Source organism: Takifugu rubripes, chromosome 2 (genome assembly GCF_901000725.2).
Source record: "Takifugu rubripes chromosome 2, fTakRub1.2, whole genome shotgun sequence".
In the NCBI taxonomy this organism is placed as follows: domain Eukaryota; kingdom Metazoa; phylum Chordata; class Actinopteri; order Tetraodontiformes; family Tetraodontidae; genus Takifugu; species Takifugu rubripes.
Window position 1 is genome coordinate 1,731,738 of NC_042286.1, and position 22,721 is coordinate 1,754,458.

Below are 22,721 nucleotides of genomic sequence, written 5' to 3' on the forward strand. Positions count from 1 at the left end.
TAATGGCTGGGAAAGGCATATCTATAGTGGATCACACAAACTACTGGAGGCTACAAATGTAGCTGTGAATTAGGGTGGGGGATTTCACTCCATTACGTTTCACAGTCCATCATAACCAGTGAATTTATCGCAGCAAAAATTCTGATTGTGTAAAAGTAATTTTGATTAGTTGCTATTTTTTGTTGTATTTCTAGTAAGGCTCCAAATGCTAAGAATTTTGAGAATGCTATGAATTGTGAAATAATGATTATAATGATGGTACAATGCTTAGCACTGTTGCCTCACAGCAAGAAGGTTCTGGGTTCGATTTCCCTGTGAAATTTGCATGTTTGCTGCATGTCTGCACTGGTTTCTCAGAGATCAGCTTTAGGGTCAGTTTTGGGGGTTCTTAATCACCTTCATATCGGTTTCATTTGGAGTTCCAAAGGAGGTTTGAAGCCTAAACCATTCCTGTTCTCAATGCATATAATATATTTCATATTAGTTCAATGAGGAAAAACAAACAAAATATGGTGACTTTATATTAACGAGGTGACTGCCAAATTTACCTGCTTCTTTAAAGGAATGGGGACTCTTCCTTGAATATCATCTCTATGGTTAAATATGGCTTTTTCCAACTAAGGCTCCGTTTTGCCTGGACTACTGCAGGGAACTTTACAATGACATTAGACGGGCACCTTTGGTCATTTCCGAATAATACTGCACACCTTCTCCAGGAATCCGGAAGCAGGACCACATCTCCCCTCTGCTGGCTTCCCTCCACTGACTGACCTACAGCATGGTTTAAGACTGATTTCAAGATTTTAAATATTTTAAAAAGTACTTGATGAACAGAACTCTTTTTCATATCACTGATATTATAAAGTGCTTTATTTTATCAAGAACTCTATGGTCAACTGACTGAGGTCCACTGTGACTTAGTATAATTTATTTTATTTATATTGCTATTCTTAAAGCTGTTTTTCTGATTGTGTTTTACAACAGTTTATTCATTCAGCACTTTGTTATAATTAATGTATTTCCCTGATCTCTGCATACTCTCTCCTCTACATGTCCTCCCCCTCCTCCTCCCTCTCTACCCAGCCCCCCATCAGCAGGAGGGTCCCCCTACATGAGCCTGGTCCTGCTCAAGGTTTCTTCCTGCTAAAGGGGAGTTTTTCTTTGCCACTGTCTCTTGTTGGGGGTCAGGCCCTGGGATTCTGGAAAGCGCCTAGAAACAATTTTGATTTCAACAGAGGCTATATAAATAAAGATTGATTTGATTCATATTGTTTAGCGTTTGACATTTGATGTTTTGAAATGGATTTATAAATAAAGTTTATTTGATCACATTGAATTTAGTTTACACCAAGATACCAAGTTTATTTGATGACATTTTCAGACACCTGCAGAATTATATGTACTCCAGATATCATATGACACTCTAAGGTGTTTAACACTTCAGCATTCATAAATTATATAAGATCTACCTATTGTATATCAGCTAAACTCAACCAAATTAGTGAAGAAAATGGCCCCACTATGTGAAAAAGATTGAGAATTATGAACATTGACTCATTCAAACAGGCATCTGTGCTGAACACGCAAAGATGACTTGGCTCGCTGCTTCTTAATGAGGCCAGGTGGTGGGTTGGTTTCTAAAGGGTTTAAAGCTTGTGGGACTAGCTTCAGTTCTGAACAATGACTCTGGTTCTGGCATGCAAAAACACTTGCACATTCACTCACTCCAAAGCTCCACTGAAACACAACTAGGTAACTTTAACAGATTTACGGTAGATTCTGAACACAAGTGAACGATGCAGAAGCTCGAGATATGCATCAAAGCAGTGTGAGTTCCACTAAGCTCCCTCTCATTACTGGCCCGCCGTGCAATCAGCCTTCAAAACTCCGTAGCAGCCAAGCTATTTGCTTAAATTAAACTATCATTCACATGGTCTCATCAGCATGTGCCCCAAGATTGACCAGCACAAATAGCTTACCAATGTGAGACCAACCAATCACAGTTGTCTCATTTGCTCATATAAAGACCAAATTCGTGTTGCTGTGCAAAGAAAACCCCAGAACAACAAAAACCCAGCTAAAAACAAAACAAAACCTGCTTTGTGAGAACTGTATTTAGGATTGTCATTCGACGAATAATTTTGGAGGTGTTTTTGTTTCCACTGTAGCCAGAAATCGATCAAATTCTTTTTTTTGGTTTAGTGTGTGTATATCTCCTATGGGATCAATCTTTAACTAGTCTCAGTAGAAGATAGCATATTCATTTCAGAAAAAATGTGCATATGAATATAACGCAGCTACCACCGAACTTACCAAACTGAGAATATAAAAGGGGCCAGATGGGCCACTGAGGGCCAAATGCTAATAATTAGCTTAGATAGCATCTTTTATGGCAGTTACAATGAGATTCCTGGCACTATATCAATATTGAAAAACCTGACATATAAACAACATTATTAAAGGTAAAACGTCATTTACAATCAGTGTAATTTTAAATAAATGCGTCATTACTATACAGATAACATTCATAGTGTGAATCTATAAGCATATTGCTCAATTCACAATTTTAACTCTCATTTGATAAATAAAATTCCATTATATGATATTTCTATAGCTCTATTGATTTGATGTTCAAACACAAATAACTGTTACTCACACTGTTTCATACACTTTCTTTCTCTCTACCCCTCTTTCTGTCATTTAGAGTTATATCTCCAAAATACATTACTTAAAAAAGTTAAAAACACTTTCAAATTGAATGTAAATACAAAATACACAGTATACTTTGAAGTTTGAGCTTTGTCAGCAGTATGGCAATAAGCAGTATCTGATATACAGTGGCTATAGAACAAAGTCAAGTTTTTGTGACTTCAAAAGGAGAAAAATACTTTTTCCACCAATAAAGCCTTGTATTTAACTCTAAATTGACCTTGGGGTGATAATAGACTCTTACCAAAAAGAATCCTTTAATAAAATCAAAACAACATTGGATTGGATGTGGATATTCACACCTTTTGAGTTTTACATTTTTAACATTTAAGGTGGAACAAGTCTTATTTTTTAATTACTTCACCAAAACCTGGCATCATATCAGGGAAGTATGAATTATTCCTGCTGCAGAAGATACTGAAGCATGAAATGAGAAGAAAAGTGAAGAGAAGTCCTGAGACACATTTACATTAGATTCTTCTAAATTACTTGAAATGCAGGATATAAATCCTTTACTGCAACTTTTTGCAAACTAAAACTTTCAGATGACTAAATCTATGTGACATGAACTCTAATGTTATCCTGTTAAGGGATAAGATGGATGGCTTTCTAATGTAGATTCGAATGTCTTTGTAGTTGTTCGTACCCTGTACAATACATTCAATAGACTAAAATCTTTCTACACATTCCACTCTACATTGTTTTAAAGCAATGTAAGTAATAAATCAAGCCTGTCTTTTATTAAAACCAGGAATTCTATGCATATCACGCCTAAAGGCTCACACTCTGCCTGAAGACTTTTACGATGCCTGAGTTCCACAAGTTCTAGTACATGTACTGCTAATATTTAGTACTGTGTAAGCTAGTCAAGAGAGATGCAGTAGTAGAAGTATCAAGTCTTTTTTGCAGCCTTAACAAGGCAATTGCAGCAAGTGGATGCAACATTTCAAATTTACAGGTAAAAAAAAAACCCTGCACTTATTCCAGCCATCAGTGTTTGCAGAATTAAGTAAATATCCTGTCTAATTCTCTGCAGCCAACTTTGTTCCAGAGATTGAAAGCTTCCACCATTTCTCCTGTAAATCAGCCAGAAGACTGTGAGGACGGGGATGATGATGAAGACGACGTGGATGAAGAAGAGGATCCTCCGTGTTCCATAAATCTTGCCATTGATGGGGATATCACTTCCTTTTCTTTCTCCTTTTTGCTTCCTGTGCAGACTGACCTCTGAGCTGGTTTAAACTGCCATGTCACTTTTTTCGTTGTTGCTGACTGCTCTGTTGGTGTCACTGGTTTATGTGATGCTGTGGGGTTTGTTGCCATGGGAACGTCTGTCATGCTGCTGGTAACTTCACTAACCTTCCTTGCTTTATCCTGTGACTCTGACAGCTCAGTTGGAACTTCTGGCTCAATGGTTTCTTCATCCCAGCCAAGTTCAGCAGGCATCCGCTTGGAACGTGCTGTGCTGGCTGATTTGCCCCCAGAAGCAGAATTTCTAGAAGAGCGAGTGGGATCGGAATCGGATAGATCTGAATCCCAGTCACTGTCTCCTGCCACTGAGCCACAACCATATACTGATACATCAACAGGCCCAGATCCTGAACTCTCCGAGTCTGAATCCCTGAAAAAGACACAACATTACTACCATGTACAGTTCTTAAGCATATTTGAATTCCATGCAAATTTCCCACACATTAAATAAGTATTAGCATAGTTTTTATTTAGTAGTAAAAAAAAGGTCTATTCCTACTACTAGTCTACTGTTTAGCACACTAGTATAGACAAAGAAATCTCACTGCTATCCTATATTTATGTCAGCAGTTTGTTTTCTTGCTGCCTTCAACAAATTTTCATATATATATATATATATGACCAATTCACATAAAAGATGAACACAGGAAAAATGGAAAAGGAATTCACCAAACAACACTTCATAAGCCCTTAACCATCTTTTCATAAGGAGCAATTAACTGATGAGGGACTTGAAGAGCTTCATTTTTGTGCCAACAGTGACTTAAGGCTGGATTAACAGTGACACAACAATAATGCAGCCAATAATCACACCTTCAACCTGAAGGACCAGGTACTGACTGTATTTTAATACATTAAAAAGCTTGCGGGTATTCTACCATAGAAGGCCACAGAAGCACAAAAAGAAAAAACAAACAGAGAAAAACACAAGATACTCCAGTTTACATTTTCTAAAAAGGACTGAGAGGTTGTATTAACCAACTACCAGCTCTTTCCATTACTCAAAACAAATGTATACCTATCTGCATCTCCATCATCCTGCTCAATATATAGTATGCCCATATCCTACCACACACACGGTTCCTTAACTTAATTGAAACATTCCATGAGTGCTGATATCGAGAACAACAGCAATGGGACTTTTTACAGACCATATCATTCTGCTTTACAGGTGTTCTAACAACCGTTACCTAACTGATTGGCACCAGTCTGTCAACCTTCCAGTTGCGGTTCTATTTGTGTTGGCAGCCAAAAAACACCCCCAAATCATAATCTCTTCTCCTTTTAACCGATACGGTTCTAGAAATTTACAAAAGCAATATGGCACTCGAGATCATGATCTTGTGCTGAAAATCAGCACTGGTGTGATCTATTATACATATACACACAGATATATTGCTGGTATCCTTTGGTTAACAAAAATAACTTGAATCTGGCAAAAGTAATAAATAAAAATTCTATGGAATTTAACCAGTGAAAGTCAGAAAATGCTTTTCAGCCATGCTTTAACATAATTATTTTTAAAAATAAACTCATGAAACAGGCTTGGACAAAAATGATGGTACCTAAGATTTTGTTGCACAACCTTTTGAGGCAACCACTGCAATCAAACAATTCCATACTGAGCACTCTTGCAGATCATGTATGCCCTTTCATGGATGCAATGTTTTCTGATCACTGTGGCCTTATTCAAGAAGATAATGTGCTAGGACCTGAAGCAAAAATGGTTCTGGAATGCCTCGAAGGACCGCAAGTTTGGCCCATTCCTCATGAGCAAACTGCTCCAGATGTCTCAGGTTCGAAGGGTCCCTTTTCCAGACGGTGTGTTTCAGCTCCTTCCAAAGATGCTCAATAGGATTTAGGTCATGGCTAATAGAAGACCACTTTAGAAGAGTCCAATGGTTTCCTCTTAGCCATTCTTGGGTGTTTTTAGCTGTGTGTTTTGGGTCAATGTTCTACCGCAAGAACCATGACCTGTGACTAAAACCAAGCTTTCAGGGAGTAACCAGCACATTTCTCTTTATAATCCCTTGACAGTCTTGAGATTTCATTGTACCCTGGACAGATTCAAGACCAGATGCCAGATGCAGCTAAGTAGCCCCAGAACATAAAAGAGCCTCCTCCATGTTTCACAGTAAGGAGAGTGTTCTTTTCTTTATACCTTTGGCTCAAACACTGATGGATGGTGCTATCTTATACTGATGTTTCTTGAGCTTGAAGTTCACCTTTAATCTCTTTAGAAGGTTTTCTGTGCTCTTTTGTTACTATTCGTATAATCCTTCTGTTTGGTTTGTCATCAATTTTCCTCCTGCAGCCATGTCTAGGGAGGTAGGCTACAGGTTGGATCTTAAATTTCTGTGCAACTGTAGTCACAAGAACATCAAGCTGCTTGGAGATGGTCTTATAGCCTTTACCTTTGACATGTTCATCTATAATTATCCTTCTAACCTCCTGAGACAACACATCCCTTTGCTTCCTCTGGTACACACCATGTCACCAAACTGGGCAGTGACTACCTGTAACCCTATATATAGGCCCACTGACTAATGCCATTTACTGCACACACCTTGGCTTAACCTGTCCCTTTGTCACATTATTTTCAGTCTTTTCTAGGGGCAACATAATTTTTCTCCAGGCCTGTTTCATGAGTCCATTTTTTTAATTATTCTGAAGCATGGTGATGTCTGACTTTCATTGGTTAAATTCCATAGAATTTTATTTATTATTACTCAAGTTATAAGTCAAGTTATTTTTGTGACCATTGAGTTTTTCTTTCATTAACCGAGTACACACACACACACACGCACACACACACACACACACACACACACACAAAACCGATTATGTCTTCATCTTGGAAGCTGAAAAAGCTGAAAGCAAATGAACATTTTGCTCTCAAAGTTTATTTGCTAGATAAGAGAAAATAGGTAAGCCTTAAGGGCTCATTATTCCTCTGTGCAGTTTATGGGCAACATGAGGATGGGGTTTGTCATTTATGCTTCAGTGGACTTTCGTCTGGTTCACTATGCAACTTACTTCGGAAATAGTAGAGGGCACATTTTTAGCAGACTATTGTCTGGCTTAATACACAACTATCTGAATTTAGGTATGAAAGAAGTGAAGTTGGAAACGTTCCTCATTTTTATTCAAAGCCAGTCACTTTGGATTAAATTTGGAAAGTCTTTGGTTATTAAACAGCACATACAACAAATCATTACTCATACAAAAAAGTTAGAACATAGAATAAGAGCGAGGAATAGAAAAAAAAGGACAATCTATTCCATTTGTAGTTAAATGAGGTCTACGCAAGGCTATATGACCAGCTTCTTTGGACTTTAAAGTAAGAAGCTGGACAGAGAACAACTTGGGCTCACCTTGGCCATAACAAAAAAGTTGTGATAGTATAATTTAAATTGGAAAAGGAACAACCTAAAATTGTGTAGTTTGATGATCCACTCATGGCTCCTCTGGCCTGCATGAGATCTGCAATCCCTCTGTGAAGGTACAATTTTTGGTGAAATGCCTATGCAGACACCCCCTATATTTGTGAGGATTTTGAAAACTGAGCTGTTTTGGAAATGCTCTGACTATCTTGTGAGGTTTTTATAAGTGTGGCTGGTATCATTTGGTCCATTTGCCCATGCTGATCCCTGATCAGCAGTGAGACAGGACCATGCCATACTGAGCACTCTTGCAGATCATGTATGCCCTTTCATGGATGCAATGTTTTCTGATCACTGTGGCCTTATTCAAGAAGATAATGTGCTAGGACCTGAAGCAAAAATGGTTCTGAAATGCCTCGAAGGACCGCAACAATAAGTTTGAGCTGTGGACTCGGAGCAGAGTTGAGCAGTTTGCCTTTACCTTTGAATTAAACTGGGTGTAGTGAGGGTCTATCTCCCCATGACTGATTTTGACCTCTGAGTTGCCCTGCGTGTCAAAACCTGTTTTAGACCTATTACAATAGCACATATGAATGTGAGGCATTAAGCAGTGGTTCTTAACCTTGTTGGAGGTACTGAACCCCACTAGTTTCATATGCGCATTGATCAAACCCTTCTTTATTTAAAAATAAAATGGGATTCTTTTCAAATTTAAGACACAGGTAAGTTTTACTGGTGCACAAAATGAACTCTGCATTAACATCACTTTTCAAAGAACAAATCTAGCAAAACATGATTTCCCCACAAAAACATGTGATCAGGTAAGCAACTTCAAACGATGCTGTGAGGATCAGTTTGTTGATGGGTACAATGCCAAGAACAGGCAAAGTAGCCTTTCCATCGAATTTGGCTCTCTTCACCTTGAATTCAGCAAGCGCTGTGTTCTTGTGTCCCTACCATCTCCATGCAGCTTAAGGAAGTGTTCCTTTAGTTTTGTCGGCGCTGGACTAGAATTGCTGAACTTGGCATTGCAAATCATGCAATTAAGACGCTGACTTCCATCCGTTATACACGTGAATCCATATTGTACATATTTGTCCAACTGCTTCCTTTTTTTGATCGACACACTTAGTATAAAGGGATTAAAATATTAAGGAAGAAATCACATGACGTACCATCACAACAGCCACAACTCGACTACTGAGCGCACCAAATTTCCTGCAGCACAGATAGGCCAAGCAATGTAGCATGATCACCTGCAGCCAGTGATGGCCAAGTGGGGAGTGTCATCACGAATCATATGAGTCCGGTGTGTGTCTTGACCTCCGCCGAACCCCTGAAACTGACTCCCTGAACCCCTGGGGTTTGATCAAACCGAGGTTAGGAACCACTGCATTAGAGTATAGATCATTGTTTACAATGATGATGGACACAAGCTGCTTATGCATTCTGTTAAGGGAGGTCTGGTGGAGAGCAATGGCTTGTCAAGCTACACTTGCCACGTACTCTTAGCGAATGGGATGAGGGGGTTAGCAGGCAGATATTTAAAGTATTAGGTAGAGAAACCTAGTATGCACTTGAAAGAAAAGCTAAAATCATACAAGTAATTTGATAGCTATGACTGTTATTTGTGGTGATTATAGAATGTTAAATACCATGCCACAGACTCAGGGTTTTGTGTCCTTAAATCAGAAACCCTCCTCTGCCAAAGACAAGGATAGAAGACTACTATTTATAAGGTTTGGTTGAAAATCAATAGAGCAGAGAACTACAGCCTTTCGGCAAATAGATCTTATATGGCAAGATAAACATTGTGCTGTGTTGTTTGCTGTCATGATTCAATTGTTCTGTGAACATGAATTCTGCCTGAAATAGTCAGGATATAGTAGGGATCTTGTAGAACTTCAACCGGCCTCCAATTTTAACAACCGGACATGCAGCCAAAACATCTGTAGGTTTGACGTCAGAATCTATAAATATCAATTACTAACTACAATAAGTCAACAAAAATGTTATAACAGTTCCTTTTCCACAAACTGCTCTTATTTAAAAATAACAAATATAGAACTTTCAAAGTACTTATTCATTTCCCAACACAATAATATAATTGATGGTTGGATGAATGGTGTATTTACCTTGTCATTTCATTTATCAAGGGACAGCATGCAATAAAATTAATTATTGACAAGAAATGGGGAGATGGTTCCACCAGATTTAACTAATTGCCACCTGTAGTCCCAAGATGCAAGGGTTACAATTAACATAGAAAAATACACATACCTTCCACTGTATGATGTAGTTCCATCAGGACCCAGTAGAAGGCATGCTGGAGCAGCCAGGTAAACAAAGCTGTCAGTGCACAAGAAATCTACTTCCTCTGGTTTCTGTGGAGTAATTTGAGTCATCTTCGCCTGCCACTCTGTATTCGACTGGGTAAAGTGTGTTTTCAGGCTATCCAAATGGTGTACATTTTCTTGCTTTGTGGTCCCATGAATGGGAACTTCGGAACCTCTGGTAACTTCACTCTGCAGTCCTGGTCTTGCTGACACTGCAAGGTAAACAAAGCTGTCTGATTGGACAAATGGATCGATGTCACCAAGTTTTAGTCCTGAGGGTCTGGTTGGCTTTTGTTTAGGATCTTGAAGATGTTTGCTCGGCGGTTTGGAGGGAGAGAGGGGAAGAGGAGAGTCCATCCTCATGACGGTCACTCTTTTCCTGGATGGCACTGTTCCACTGAGTGATGCCGTTAACATTGATGAATCCCCAATGTCGGAATGGTCAAGTATGTTCTTATTGATTGAAATCCCTAAATGATCATCTTGTTCTTTGTTTATATATATGCTTTTCTCGTCACCTCCCCCAATGTTTGGATGTCCTGCTTCCTCTCTTTCAGGATCAACATCTATATCTTCATGCTGGGAAGTGTTCAAGAGAGATGGGTAACACCACTGTAGTTCTGCACTCTCCTCCCTGCCCCATTCTTTTAACCCACCATCATCAGAATCCTTCTCCAGTGAAGTGTTGCTACTGCCTAGGTCAGAGCCACTGATTGGCTGATCACTGTCAGAGCCACCCTCTTCCTGACTCTGATTGGATGAAGAGAGAAAGATGCCACTAGACTCTGACTCTAGTGTAAGATTGGAGTCTGGAGAGCTGTCCTCCTTATTCGAGCTAGAAAAAAGACAGCAAAAATGGTATTACTTGGAAAAACCCAGGAAGCATGAGTAACAATGTCCTCATCCTCTCAGAGACTTGCTAAAGTCAGAATTACTAAAGTTGGTGTCAATTAGTCTATTATAATACAGCAATACTGTTGCTCATTAAAAATAAACAGACATATAGTCAACATGAAGAATTGCTTAAAAGCTGTAAGTGCAATGTGAAAAGATTCAGGGAAAAAAGATCCACATGGATCAAGCCAAAGTTCATAACAAGGAAAAAGGAAAGGTATATATGTTTGATGGGAGCATGAGGTGCAGGTGGACCAAGAAAAGCACAACATTTTAAGATGAGGGAAAATAAAGCAATAGAAATGATGCTTTTTATTGCTTCTTCATTATGTACTTATATGATCTGTTCCTTTGTGGTGGCTTTATGACACCAGCAATAAAATACATTCTAATAAGAAGACTGCTGACAGAATAACTATGGACAGAATAAGAGTGACTGAGTGGGTAGAAAATATAACACCTAATTATAACACCTAATTTTAAAGAACAGCATGCAAACATTCTGGACCCACCAGTAACCAAGTAAATGTTTAAAGTATTTACTGCAATATAGAGTACAGAAAAGGAAGCCATCATATGTAAAAAAGTAAAATCTGTGTGTGTGTGTGTGTGTGTTAGTAAGGAGTGTGTTGAGCAAAATATGAGCTGTCCATGCTGTATTCCTAACTTGAGCCATTAGCTATCCAAGGCATACAATAATATAAATAGCTTTAAAGGAACTACCTGGATTAGGCACCATTTCTTAATTAGGTCCATTTGAATCTGGACCTCACTGCCAATACATATGTACCACAGAAGAAGAGACTTGCAACACAACAACCACATGTCAATGTCCACCTGGATTTAATACATTCTGGTATCATTACCATGTTCCTTGTAAAACCCTAAAGTAAATCAGAGCCAGTGTGTTTAAACCACATTGGTTAAGATTTGAGACCACATTGCTTAAGACTTAAGTTGTGTTCATGGTAGCTCAGTCTGTGGGGGAGTAGGCTCAGAAGTGAAGGCTCCTCAGGTCAAGCCCAAGCGCAGATAAAATGTGGAAGGTGTTCTGGTAGTAGGGGAAGGTGCCGAAACACCTTCAGAGCGCTGCCCATATGTATACCTTCCCCGTGACCCCGAAATGGATAAAGTAGTCACCAACACAACTTGTGTTCATAGTCAGCAGTAAATAAAAGCTAATTTTATGAAATGCTTCTTAAATGTATTACTTTAGAAATTAAATTTACAGATTACATGTTTCATGTTATTATCTTGACTTTGAACTTCTACCACCCCAACTCTTAATTTGATATTAATTCCCATCTTGGAGTTTGGAATACTACAGAAACTTGGTAAGCCAAATTCTGGCATCCATGGAAGACACATTGGAATATTTTTAAATAACGTATCAACAATCCAGTGCTCAAGTGTACTGGATATGCCTGTTCTCACTCTATAGCCCAACATTGACCTACTAAATATTTGATGTTCCTATCAGTGGAGAAAAAAAAACAATTAAAAAGATACTGTGTTTTGCCATTCTTGATTGAATTGTTCTGTCTGGAATTACCTTGTGACAACAGTGGAGGTCCTGGCTGACTTGGTTGACCAGTCATCTGCAGATCTGTTTGGGTCTGAAGTTGATGAGCCTAAAGCACCAAGCTCCAAACTGACCTGAGATCTGCTCCCCACTCCAGGAAAATACAACATGTATTAAATTCAGCAAATTTAAAATCAGCAAATCCAAATCCCTGTGGTGAAAATGAAGAGGACAAACAAGCCGTGACTTCTCTGCTATGTCCGCTGCTCTTCATAGAAGTCCATTTTAGAATACCGACATCTATAGTACAGTCAATGGCTCACTAACTGAGTTGTCATCCTTTTTCCTTATCCTCTGCTATTGTGTTCAGTCTTTTCCTTTTTTGCTATCTAAAATCTGCATATCATATATCAATGATCTACACTGTATTTTAAAGAAACACTTCTAAACACATAAGGTGACAAATTGAATCTTCTTACATACATGAATTGAAGGATGCTAAAAAAATTTTTTGCATAAGTAGCTTCAAGTTGTATTCAGTGTAGTTCAAGTTAAAAATGTCTTCTGACCCTACTTTCTTCTTGTCAGGTCCTTAAGAAAGTATGTTATATTATACTTAAATATGCTATCAAGTGTCTTTTGAGTGTCATGCACTGGGAGAAAATTATACTTTATTATAAATTTAATGATCACAAAATACAAATAACATAAAGGAAAAATTGTGAACATGAAAGTTTTGGTTCCTCGAAAGAAATAGTGATAAAGGATGGAAAAACTTAAACTTATTAATGATTATTAAATACTGGTCAATATCAATGCAGCATAGTATGTCAGATCAGTCAAGTAAGCACAATATTCTAAATGTGAAATTGTTCTCTGTTGACATAACTACCAATTATATTTACCTGTCACAAGTGCTGTTTTCTCTCTCTGTGGTCCAGGGTGGGTTTGGTACATGTCAGCTCGTTCTGTCTGTGGATCTGTTGGTGTTTGATATAAATCCAGCATGTCCTGATGGGGCTGAGACAGATCTAGGTGCTCCAGGTCAGAGTCCAGCTCCCTGGCTCTTCTTTCTAACTCCGTCAGGCTGAGCTCCGAGGCAGCAGAGGATGGGGGATGGGAGCCCCCAAAGCCAACTGGGGGCCGAAGAAGTGGCCAACATTGTAAGGAGCCAGAGATGGAATCTGTATCATCTTCTCCAGTTCCTCCTTTATCCCAGCAGTCATCCCACAAAGTGGTAACCATCTCGAGGACTTCATCCCAACTCTCGACATCTCCTTCCTCTGTTCCTCCATCACCACCCTCCATCTCACCTGGTTCTCTCTTTAACGTAGCCACAACTTTTAAATTTTGTCCATGGGCTTCTTGATTTTCATCTATGTTATATTTTTCTTCTATTCTTTCATGATTCACATCTCCATCTTTTCCCTTTTTAACATATTCATCTTTTTCCATATTTTGCGCTTTTTCTTCAATTATCCTGTTCGACTCATCTTGTTTGTTTTCCTCCACAAGGCCTTTGTCCACTTCCCCTTGCTCATTAGCCATGCTGTCATCTGTTTTGCCATTGTTTCCATTTTTTTCCTCTACTTTCCCCTCCTCCTGCTCAGTTGTTTTATTAGCCTTCTGTCCATGCTTCTCCTTGCTCCTGGATCTTCTGGGCTCATTCGTGTCTCTGTAGACTCTCCAGTGTTCCAAGTTCTGCTCCTTCAGGGATGCCCTGCCCACCAAACTGTTTCCCTCTCCTGGTTCTGAATGAGAGGGCTCTTTTAATGAGCATCGTCCCACTATACTTGTAGGATTCATCTTATTTGACAGCTGGTTTTCCGAAAAATGGCCTGGATGAGGCTGGAGGGGGCCATGTGGGCGCCTCTTCTCCAGTGCTGAAAGGACAGAGGGGAGGGGAGGGAGAATGGGGAGGTTGTGAAGTGCTCCACCTTGCCGAACAGTTCTTTTCCTGACTATAATTCTACGCGGCCAGGTCGATTCAATGCTTTCAGCAGGACATGTCGCCTCAAGGTCTCCAAGTGTCTTGTTTGGGCTGGGGCTGATCACGCCTGGCTGTATTCCTGTGGCAGTTCCAGGTCTAGTCCTGGAGCTGGATTTGGATGATCTTGTCTTTTGGGGCTTAGAATCATTTTCTTTTTGGTTCAAATCAGGTGGCTCAATGTTCAAAGGTTGTTTTTCATATTCATTTGTGGGTTTGGTATCATCTTTATTAACTCTGGCTACAGTAGTCTGTGATTTATCTGTTGGTTGGTTTATCTGTTTTTCAGTGACAGCCTGCATTTCTGTTTTTGACATTGCCACAGTTTCATTTCTCACTTCATGTTGTACTACCTCCATACTTTCAGATGCTGTAGGTATAACCAGATTGTTCTCAACTTTGCTCTCTACCCCTGACTCCACTTCTGAAACAATCTCATTATTTACTGTAACTATGCCTCCAGTTTCTATTGCTGTCATGGTCTCCATCTGATTTGAATAATTTTTGGCCTCAACCTCTGTATTGATCATTTGCTTCATCCCTGACTGAGATTTAGTTTCAAACCCAACTTTATCTTTAACCTCGCTGTCAAAGTAAGCCACACATGTAGGTTTAGTGTCAGTAATACATTCTGATTTAGTCACAGTTTTTACAGTCTTTGACCCTCCCCTGTGTCTGTCTTTGTTTAGTGCTGAACTGTTATTTTCCATCCCAGACTGCACTCTTCCCTCTAAATCCCGTCCTCCGGGCCTCGTTTTCACTTGGGAGCACATTCTTGCTTCAGAGCCATTTTTAATGCTAGTTCTGGATCCATTGTCATATTTATTCCAGCTCTCTGCTCTATTTATTCCTGCCCTGATTTCATCTTCTGATATGTTTCCTACTGCAATTTCATTGGCTAACCTTGGCCCACACCCATGCTTGCTATCCACCAACACCAAATTCACACCTCTATTGTCATTTTGAGAAACCATGACCCCACCTAAACTTTCAGGTCCAATTTTTGACCCAGTTCTATTCCTACCCACAGCTCCCGTGCCCATTCTGGGAGCAGCATTTGGGGAGGGTGATGGTGAAGGGTGAGGAAATAACAGTGGTGTTGTGTCTAAGACCTGATCAGGCTCTAAAAACACAGAGTCTCTGTCTGAACACAGAGGAACTGCTCTACCATACCCAAAAGTCCCAAAAGTTGACGTCTCCCTTCTCTCCCTTTCTCTAGCCTTCTCTCTCTGCAACCTTCCCCTTTCCCTCTCTCTTTCCCACTCACGTTGGGTCCAGCCTCTCTCCATTTCTCTTTCCCTTTCCCTCTCCCACTCCCTTTCTCGCTCACTCCGACCCCATCCTCCTCCTCGATCCCTCAGGTCTTGCTCCAAGTCATGAACAGACAGTTGGACAAGTGGAGTGCGATAGGGGGACCGTCGAAGCTCATGGGGTGGTGATAGCCTAAGGCTCTGACTTTGGGAATAGTGCCTCGGCTGAATAACATGAGGAGGGGAGCAGCGCAAACTCTGACTCTGACTTGGCCGAGGTTTGGCTGGGGAGAAAAACACTGGAGTATGGTAACCTGAAGATAGAGGTGAGGCAGAGAAGGGAGAAATTACAGGTGAGGTTAGGGACTGTACACCAGTCGGAGGGTATTGTCCTGGGTTCAGACAACCACTTCCCCTGTCAATCAACTCTGTGGTAGTAAGCTCTAGGCTTTCCAAGTGTTTGGGAGGTGTCAAGACTTTCCAGGATTGTCGTCCATCTCTGCTTTTTGCACTGTCTCCGTGGTGGTGGTGATAATGATGGTGATGTTTCTTAGAAGATGACGACACTCCAGGTGCTGAGAATGAGGAAACAGAGGGAGACACTGATCTTGGAAAATGTCCCGGGGAATGACAGCTATTTCCATCAACATCTGGACACCCAAGTTTCAAGGAGTCATAGATGGCTCGTTCATCTAGTCTTCGCACAAACGAAGGGTTTGGAGTTAAGGAGCGAGGCTGTGGGTCACACATGTCCACTGGACTCCTGCTAACCCTCAGAGAACCACTTGCAGAGTAGCTAAAGCTCCCTTCAGCTCCAAAGTCTCTCCTGTCTATCTGTTCGTTCATGCACATTGTTTCATAGATGGACCGTTGGGGTATGTAGCCATCCCCATACCTTGTTTCCATTCCTACCACTCTCCCCCCCACTCCCACATCCCCAGCCCCATGTTTCTCCAGGCAGCAGGAACTTCTCCTGAAGCATCCAGGACGGCTAAGAGGTTTGCCCATGATTGGGAGGATGGCTGTCTGTGGGAGTGGACGGTGGGAGGAATGTGCCAAATTTGAAGGACGAATTTTGAGTGTTTTAATGTTATCACCTCTGAAAATAAATAGTTTTTCAAATCTTTTGGCAGCCAGCTATGATGTAAACATTGAAAAAATTAAAGAAAAATATAAGCCAAAAAAGTCATTTTTCTGCACTGAAGTACTGAAGCACGATTCTATCCTTCCCCATGGCTCATTTTCTCTACCACTCTGTTCAGTATGAATATATTTGAATTTATCTTCGATGTTTTTCTTTTGTTTGCGTTTTCCTCTTCTTGTGGCAGCCAATTATGTCTTCATCCAGGAACGATGTGTTGTGTCAGACACAAAGGCTGAGCACAGTGAATGGAAGGTCTAGTCTTCTTCAGTCATCTTGTTTGCCATTGTTGAAAACTGCTGCCAGGCTGCACATAAAATAAGGAAAAAACATTCAGTTTGAATAGAAGATAGCCCTGGAAAAAGTCATAAACAATTAAAAAAAACAAAAAAAAACATAATGATATCAGATTGCAAAGACATTGTACTATTTTCTTAAAAAAAAAAAAAAAAAGTCAACTTAAAGATCAGTATACATGCCTGGTACCAATAAAATTCCCAACAATGTTATTTAAGTAATTACAATAATTTTCTTTCAATATTACATCTCAAGGAGGAATTCCCAAAAAAAATCAGACTACAGAAGTGCCTGCAGAACATTTATAAATATTTTGTTGAGAAAAACCTTCCTCTCAAGTAAAAATGTGCATATATGCATACACATGCATAATTGCAGCAGAATTATACATCATATATATGGACAAAAGAGGCAGCAGTAAGAACAGATAAAACAAGGATCAGGACAAGAGAACACACTGAAAACTAGGAAATAATTAGGGTGGGGCACTATGCTCTATCGTGTTGGCCCTTTTTTTTTTAACTCCCTTCAGTTCAGTATTTAGTAGATTTACCTTTGGTTGAAATCACAGCACTGAGTCTGTATGGATACAGTATGTCTCAATCAGGTGGACACATTTGGACACTACAATTTTTTACAATATTATTTCTTTCAAAAGAGCTCTGTCTCATTGCCCAGCAGAGCATGAACAGCTCTTTTCAAGCCCAGCCACATATTTTATCAATCAATCATTATTTATTTATATAGTCTCTGTTGAAATCAAAATTGTTTCTAGGCACTTTCCAGAATCCCAGGGCCTGACCCCCAACAAGAGACAGTGGCAAAGAAAAACTCCCCTTTAACAGGAAGAAACCCTGAGCAGGACCAGGCTCATGTAGGGGGACCCTCCTGCTGATGGCCGGCTGGGTAGAGAGAGAGGAGAAGGGGGAGGAGAGGTAGAGGGAAGGACAGGACAGGAGAGGAGAGGAGAGGAGAGGAGAGGAGAGGAGAGGAGAGGAGAGGAGAGGAGAGGAGAGGAGAGGAGAGGAGAGGAGAGGAGAGGAGAGGAGAGGAGAGGAGAGGAGAGGAAACCATGACCCAGTGGGGTGACAGAGGCCTGTCAGGTGATCATGTTTCTGGACCCCGGCAGCCTCGGCCTATAGCAGCATAGCTAAGATGTTAACCTAATAATTAGACGACCCCCTAAGTATGATAATTTGTCTGTCTATGATAATAACTGGAACTACAGAATTAGTAACAATAAGCTCCAAAACATTTAACTGGTCATTGAATTATTTCTGTTTTAACGTTTGCTGTATGTCTGGGATTATTGTCTTCTGGGGGAAAAAAACTTATTATAAGTCATAAATTGTGTCAGACTGAAAGTTTCTTCTCCAGGTTTCAGCAGTATTTTAGAGAGTAAGAAGTTGGTTTGTGTGGAGGAGCCTTGGCAGTGAATTAATTATTTTATTTCCTTTCTAACATCCATGATGTGTAAAGTTTCATCAGAAGACAAGACCAAGTTATTACACATAACTTGCAGTTTGCAGTTAGCCCATTCCTTCTAACAGATAAGCACTGTGGAGGTTGTTGAAGATATGGCCTTGCTTTTAATGCACTGGGACAGCAAATATGGAGGTATGTTGGGCGGAGTCAAATGAAAAGCCAAGAAATCAGTGTGCCATTTTTAATTATAATCTTTAAGGGATGCGATGAGTCACGGTCCACCATTTCTTCTCAGTCACTGTAATGGTCTCAGGAGGCTGGTTTAATGGAAGCACGTTTATATACCAATTCTGGGCCATCAGACTCTTATCGATTCTATTGCAGCACTGGGAGTTGTGGTGTTGAAGGAGGCCCTCTGTAGGTCAAAAGGTCATCCTGCATCTATGTTGATCCCTCTCTTATAGCCATGAATTTAAAAAAAGAATCTTTAAATGCTTCTGATGCACATATGTAAGCTAAAATATAAAAGAATCTAGCAAATGTTGAAACTCATGAAGATTCAATTCTGATACATATCTGATAACAGTGTGACCAGAGCTTCCTGTCTGTCATCCGGCCCTGCGTCCCTTCTATTTTCCTACTGCTGTCACTGCTTGAGAGTCGTGCGCCTCTGCTGCAGAGCAACAGAGCGGTCTCGTTTTAGTTTGCTTAAACCTGGAACGCAGTATTACATGTGATAAAAAAGCATTCAAATGCAATCAGTTACTATAGTTCTGTAATATGTTATTTGTGCAAAGAAGATTAACGTCACGATTGACACACAATTATGAACGTTAGTTTGGTGTGTACTTTTTTATTCAGCTGGCGTTTCAAGCGTGCTGAGTAGATACTATTATGTTCAGGTCATAATATTTGATATCAGTGTCAAGTCACGAGAACTACGCAAACAATATTTCAAAAAATAAATATTAATGGGTGCAGGCAAGGGGGTACCCTGATCCAACAAAGAGCTGTTTGGAAGATGGAGTTAACCTAGACCTAAAAGACTTAATGGCTAATAAGTAAACTGTTCAGTAAATCTATTCCCAGCCCTCTCCTGGACTGTGACTAATGAGCTGACAGCACCTTCACACAAGTGTATGACAATATCGAAACTAAAATATCTGAAAAATGTTTCTGTTTGGGTAAATTAACACAGCTGTTTGATGCAACTTTGCGTCAAACAGCTGTGCGCCACACGAGAAATGCTGCTTATTAACCTCTAACTTATAATTATGACGGCTATTATTGAAGGGAGGTCACTAACCACAGAAATTTACTCATGATGTTAATGTGATTATTTCACTAATCACTAATTCTGGACTACTGGAACACAGCAATATTAGTGTGTAGAGCAGTACCACGATTGTGTGAAAGATAACATTTCTGGTGATTTTTAACATAATTGACTTTATTAATTATATCCTCAAACACACCGTCCCAAAGCATGCTGGAAACCCCATCACTCCTACGCCCCAAACACACTACAATATTATATGTTACATATATAACGTATATATTTCACTGTCTGCCACGCATAGTAGAGAGTTGGTGTAGCCCATGGTGGACTGTTTGACATGAAACAGCATATTTGTGAACATGCTATTTCAGAAATGTTTAGGTTATTTGGTACTGTTTTAAGCTAAGCAGCTAGCCACCCCATTGGTAAATAACTCTGCCCCCAGCTTGCTTGCCATTGCTTCGCTAATGAGGAAAAATGTAAATTCAGGTTTTCAGCAACGTTTGAAAAATCACACTATGTTTAGTGTCACTTAAAAATGCATGCGCACTTTCAATGAGGTCTTGCTACATTTTGCATCACAAGAGTTTACAACCGCCATGTCATGAAGATCCTGCCTTCATTGAAGAGGTAATATGGTGTAATGGAAAAGCAACATGGCCATGCCGTACAGTGTGGAGTTGAAACATGTATAGCCGATACTGTGTAGTGGAAAAGCACTTTATGCCTCCTCTGCCTCAACATTCACTTTCCCACCACTTGTGTAAGGGAAGTGAGGGGAGTGTCAGAGGTCCGGCAGCATGAAATGAGTGGGACTTTGGAGAGAGGGGGAGTTGTTCATGGTCAAATTTTTTGTAAGAGTTGTGTAATAAAGGTAAAAATTGCTTTAAGAGCTGTTGTGTTCACTGGGCCAGCTCTGGCTTTCCTAGAGGTTGTCTTTTCATGGATCTGATGATATCAGCTTAGCAATTCCCTACGGCTGTCAACTGCATCTCCAATTGCTACGCTAGGTACCCTGGGATCTGATAGCCTCTCACAAAACGTCTGCTTTGGTCCGTGGTGGCCAGATCGGCGTAATTGGGACACAAGAACTCAAATGCGCAACGTGAGGCAGGAGAAATGAATCAATGTGTCTCTTTCAAAATGAGGAAACATAAAACTCTAAACTTACAAACAGCAGATCACTATACTTTCAAGAGGCAATAGCATGAAGCGGGGAAAAGGAGACACTAAATGCACCAGGTACTGCAGAACGGACACGATGGGACAGAAAATCACTAAAGGTTTGTCAGCACACAAGGGCAGGAAGCTGTCACTTCAAAACACGAGACAATAAAACAAGACTAAGAAATTTGTTATCTCTAACAACTGCTGCAACGCTCCTCTGTTCATTTTGGTACCCATATAGAAACCTGTGTGACGCCTACACAGTCAAAGAAAATATATACTACCCACAGTTAACTAAATAGCTTACTTAAACATAACATATATTTTATAATCTTAGTACAAACATACATCCATTACTGTATTTATGTATGATTTTATACAGCCATTGTGTTTTGTATTTCAGCATTCCTAATATAGGTTACTATATACAATAGAAGTGGGACCTTTTCTATACCAAAAGTAAGCCATGAAATGATGAGCGATGAGCAATAGTGAGTTGTATCTGTGCAAAAATAGGTAAAGTGCAACAGAGCTTTCCTTGTGCCTTAAGTGTACTGAATAGCAAAAAACAAACCATGCAAATTTGATGCCTGAAATAAAGTTAAAAATGACTTCAAGAATCCTTCAATGCTATTTCCTCCATCAATGAGAAGTATTTGAGAACAAGGTAAATTCTGGGGCATTCTGAAATAGAGGTTTTCCAGCAGTCCTCCTTTAAATGCACCTAGCTACCAACTCAAAGTCTGGTGAATCTATGGCGGTAACAAACCATACTTCAGAAACACGCAATTGTTTAAGAGAAACCACCACCTAATTAGCATCTGTTAGCGATGCTTCCATCACAAATTAGTTCAGCTTCATCAAAAGGCAGACTGGCAATCATTACAAATCAGTCCTACAATCACTCCATCGATCTTTGAAATCACATTTGTTCTGCAAAATCTCTACCTCTCTCGTTCACCACTGCTGCTCTATTTTTCTCAGATCAATACAAAATGAAGCACCTTATCGCCACGGTTACGCTCATTAAACGGCATCATTTAGTCCACTCCGTCGAGCTTTGTCCATCCTCCTGATGTCTTGTCATTCTCAAATCAGCATCCTTGATTTGTTGTTCTTACTGGCATCTCTTCCCCGTTTTCCCTCTCTCTCTCTCTCTTTCTGCTGTTTTCTCTCTTTCTTTCGCTTGTGCTGCCTCTCTCTCTGCTGTGAATCATGCCTTCTGTCAGAGGAAGGCTTTTTTGACAAACTCCCTCTTTGCCAACCAGCACACCAACACAAACCATCCTCCTCTTTCTCTCCCTCTCTCTGTTGTCAAGCTTTTCTTTTCCTCAGTTCAGCCTCGCTTGCTCTCTAGCTCTAGCCTTCTGTTTCCCTGTCTCTATTTCTCCCTCCCATGTATACACTATACAGCTCCAGGGCTTTGAGAGCTATGAAGCTGCAGAGACCAACTTCTCCTCTCTAGGTGTTTTTGGTTTCCTTGGTTTGGTTTCCTCTTTTTTCCGCTTTTTATCTTACCTCCACACACATTTAACTGCTCTCTCTCTCTCTCTCTCTCTCTCTCTCTCTCTATCTGTCTGTCTATCTATCTATCTATCTATCTATCTATCTATCTATCTATCTATCTATCTATCTATCTATCTATCTATCTATCTATCTATCTATCTACCTATCTATCTATCTATCTATCTATCTATCTATCTATCTATCTATCTATCTATCTATCTATCTATCTCCCACTCACTTTCCCTCTGTGTTGTAGTCCTCTCAGTTTGCCCTCTACCTCCCACTCTTCACCTCAGCGTTAATCCAACACACCATATCAATGTGGAGGCGGCAGAATGAGTGAGAGAGGATCATGAATACTCATGTCTCGAACAGTAAAATATGAAAACTGTAATTATTTCCAAAAGCAAATAGCAGAATCAGGTATAATGAAATACAAAACTGTGTGAAATATAGTTTTGCGTTGCCATCCATTTTAAAATGATCACCACCAGAGGGAATTAAATCAAATACAGACTCTATTTGGAACAAAGACAAAATAACGTAGAGAATAATTAGCAGGAGCCGCAGCAGT

The 22,721-nt window shown here is 40.0% G+C and overlaps 1 protein-coding gene across 1 annotated transcript; it reads right to left on the reverse strand.

The window, feature by feature from the left end:
• Nucleotides 1-1,138: 1,138 nt before the first annotated feature.
• LOC115247717 (uncharacterized) lies at nt 1,139-22,156 on the reverse strand. The gene is made up of 5 exons (XM_029830363.1): nt 21,646-22,156; nt 13,001-16,780; nt 12,126-12,246; nt 9,624-10,514; nt 1,139-4,330 (listed from the first exon to the last, which is right to left on the reverse strand). The coding sequence occupies exons 2-5, from the start codon at nt 16,338-16,340 to the stop codon at nt 3,793-3,795; spliced, it is 4,890 nt and encodes a 1,629-aa protein (XP_029686223.1). The 5' UTR covers nt 16,341-16,780; nt 21,646-22,156; the 3' UTR covers nt 1,139-3,792.
• Between the last annotated feature and the right edge of the window lie 565 nt (nt 22,157-22,721).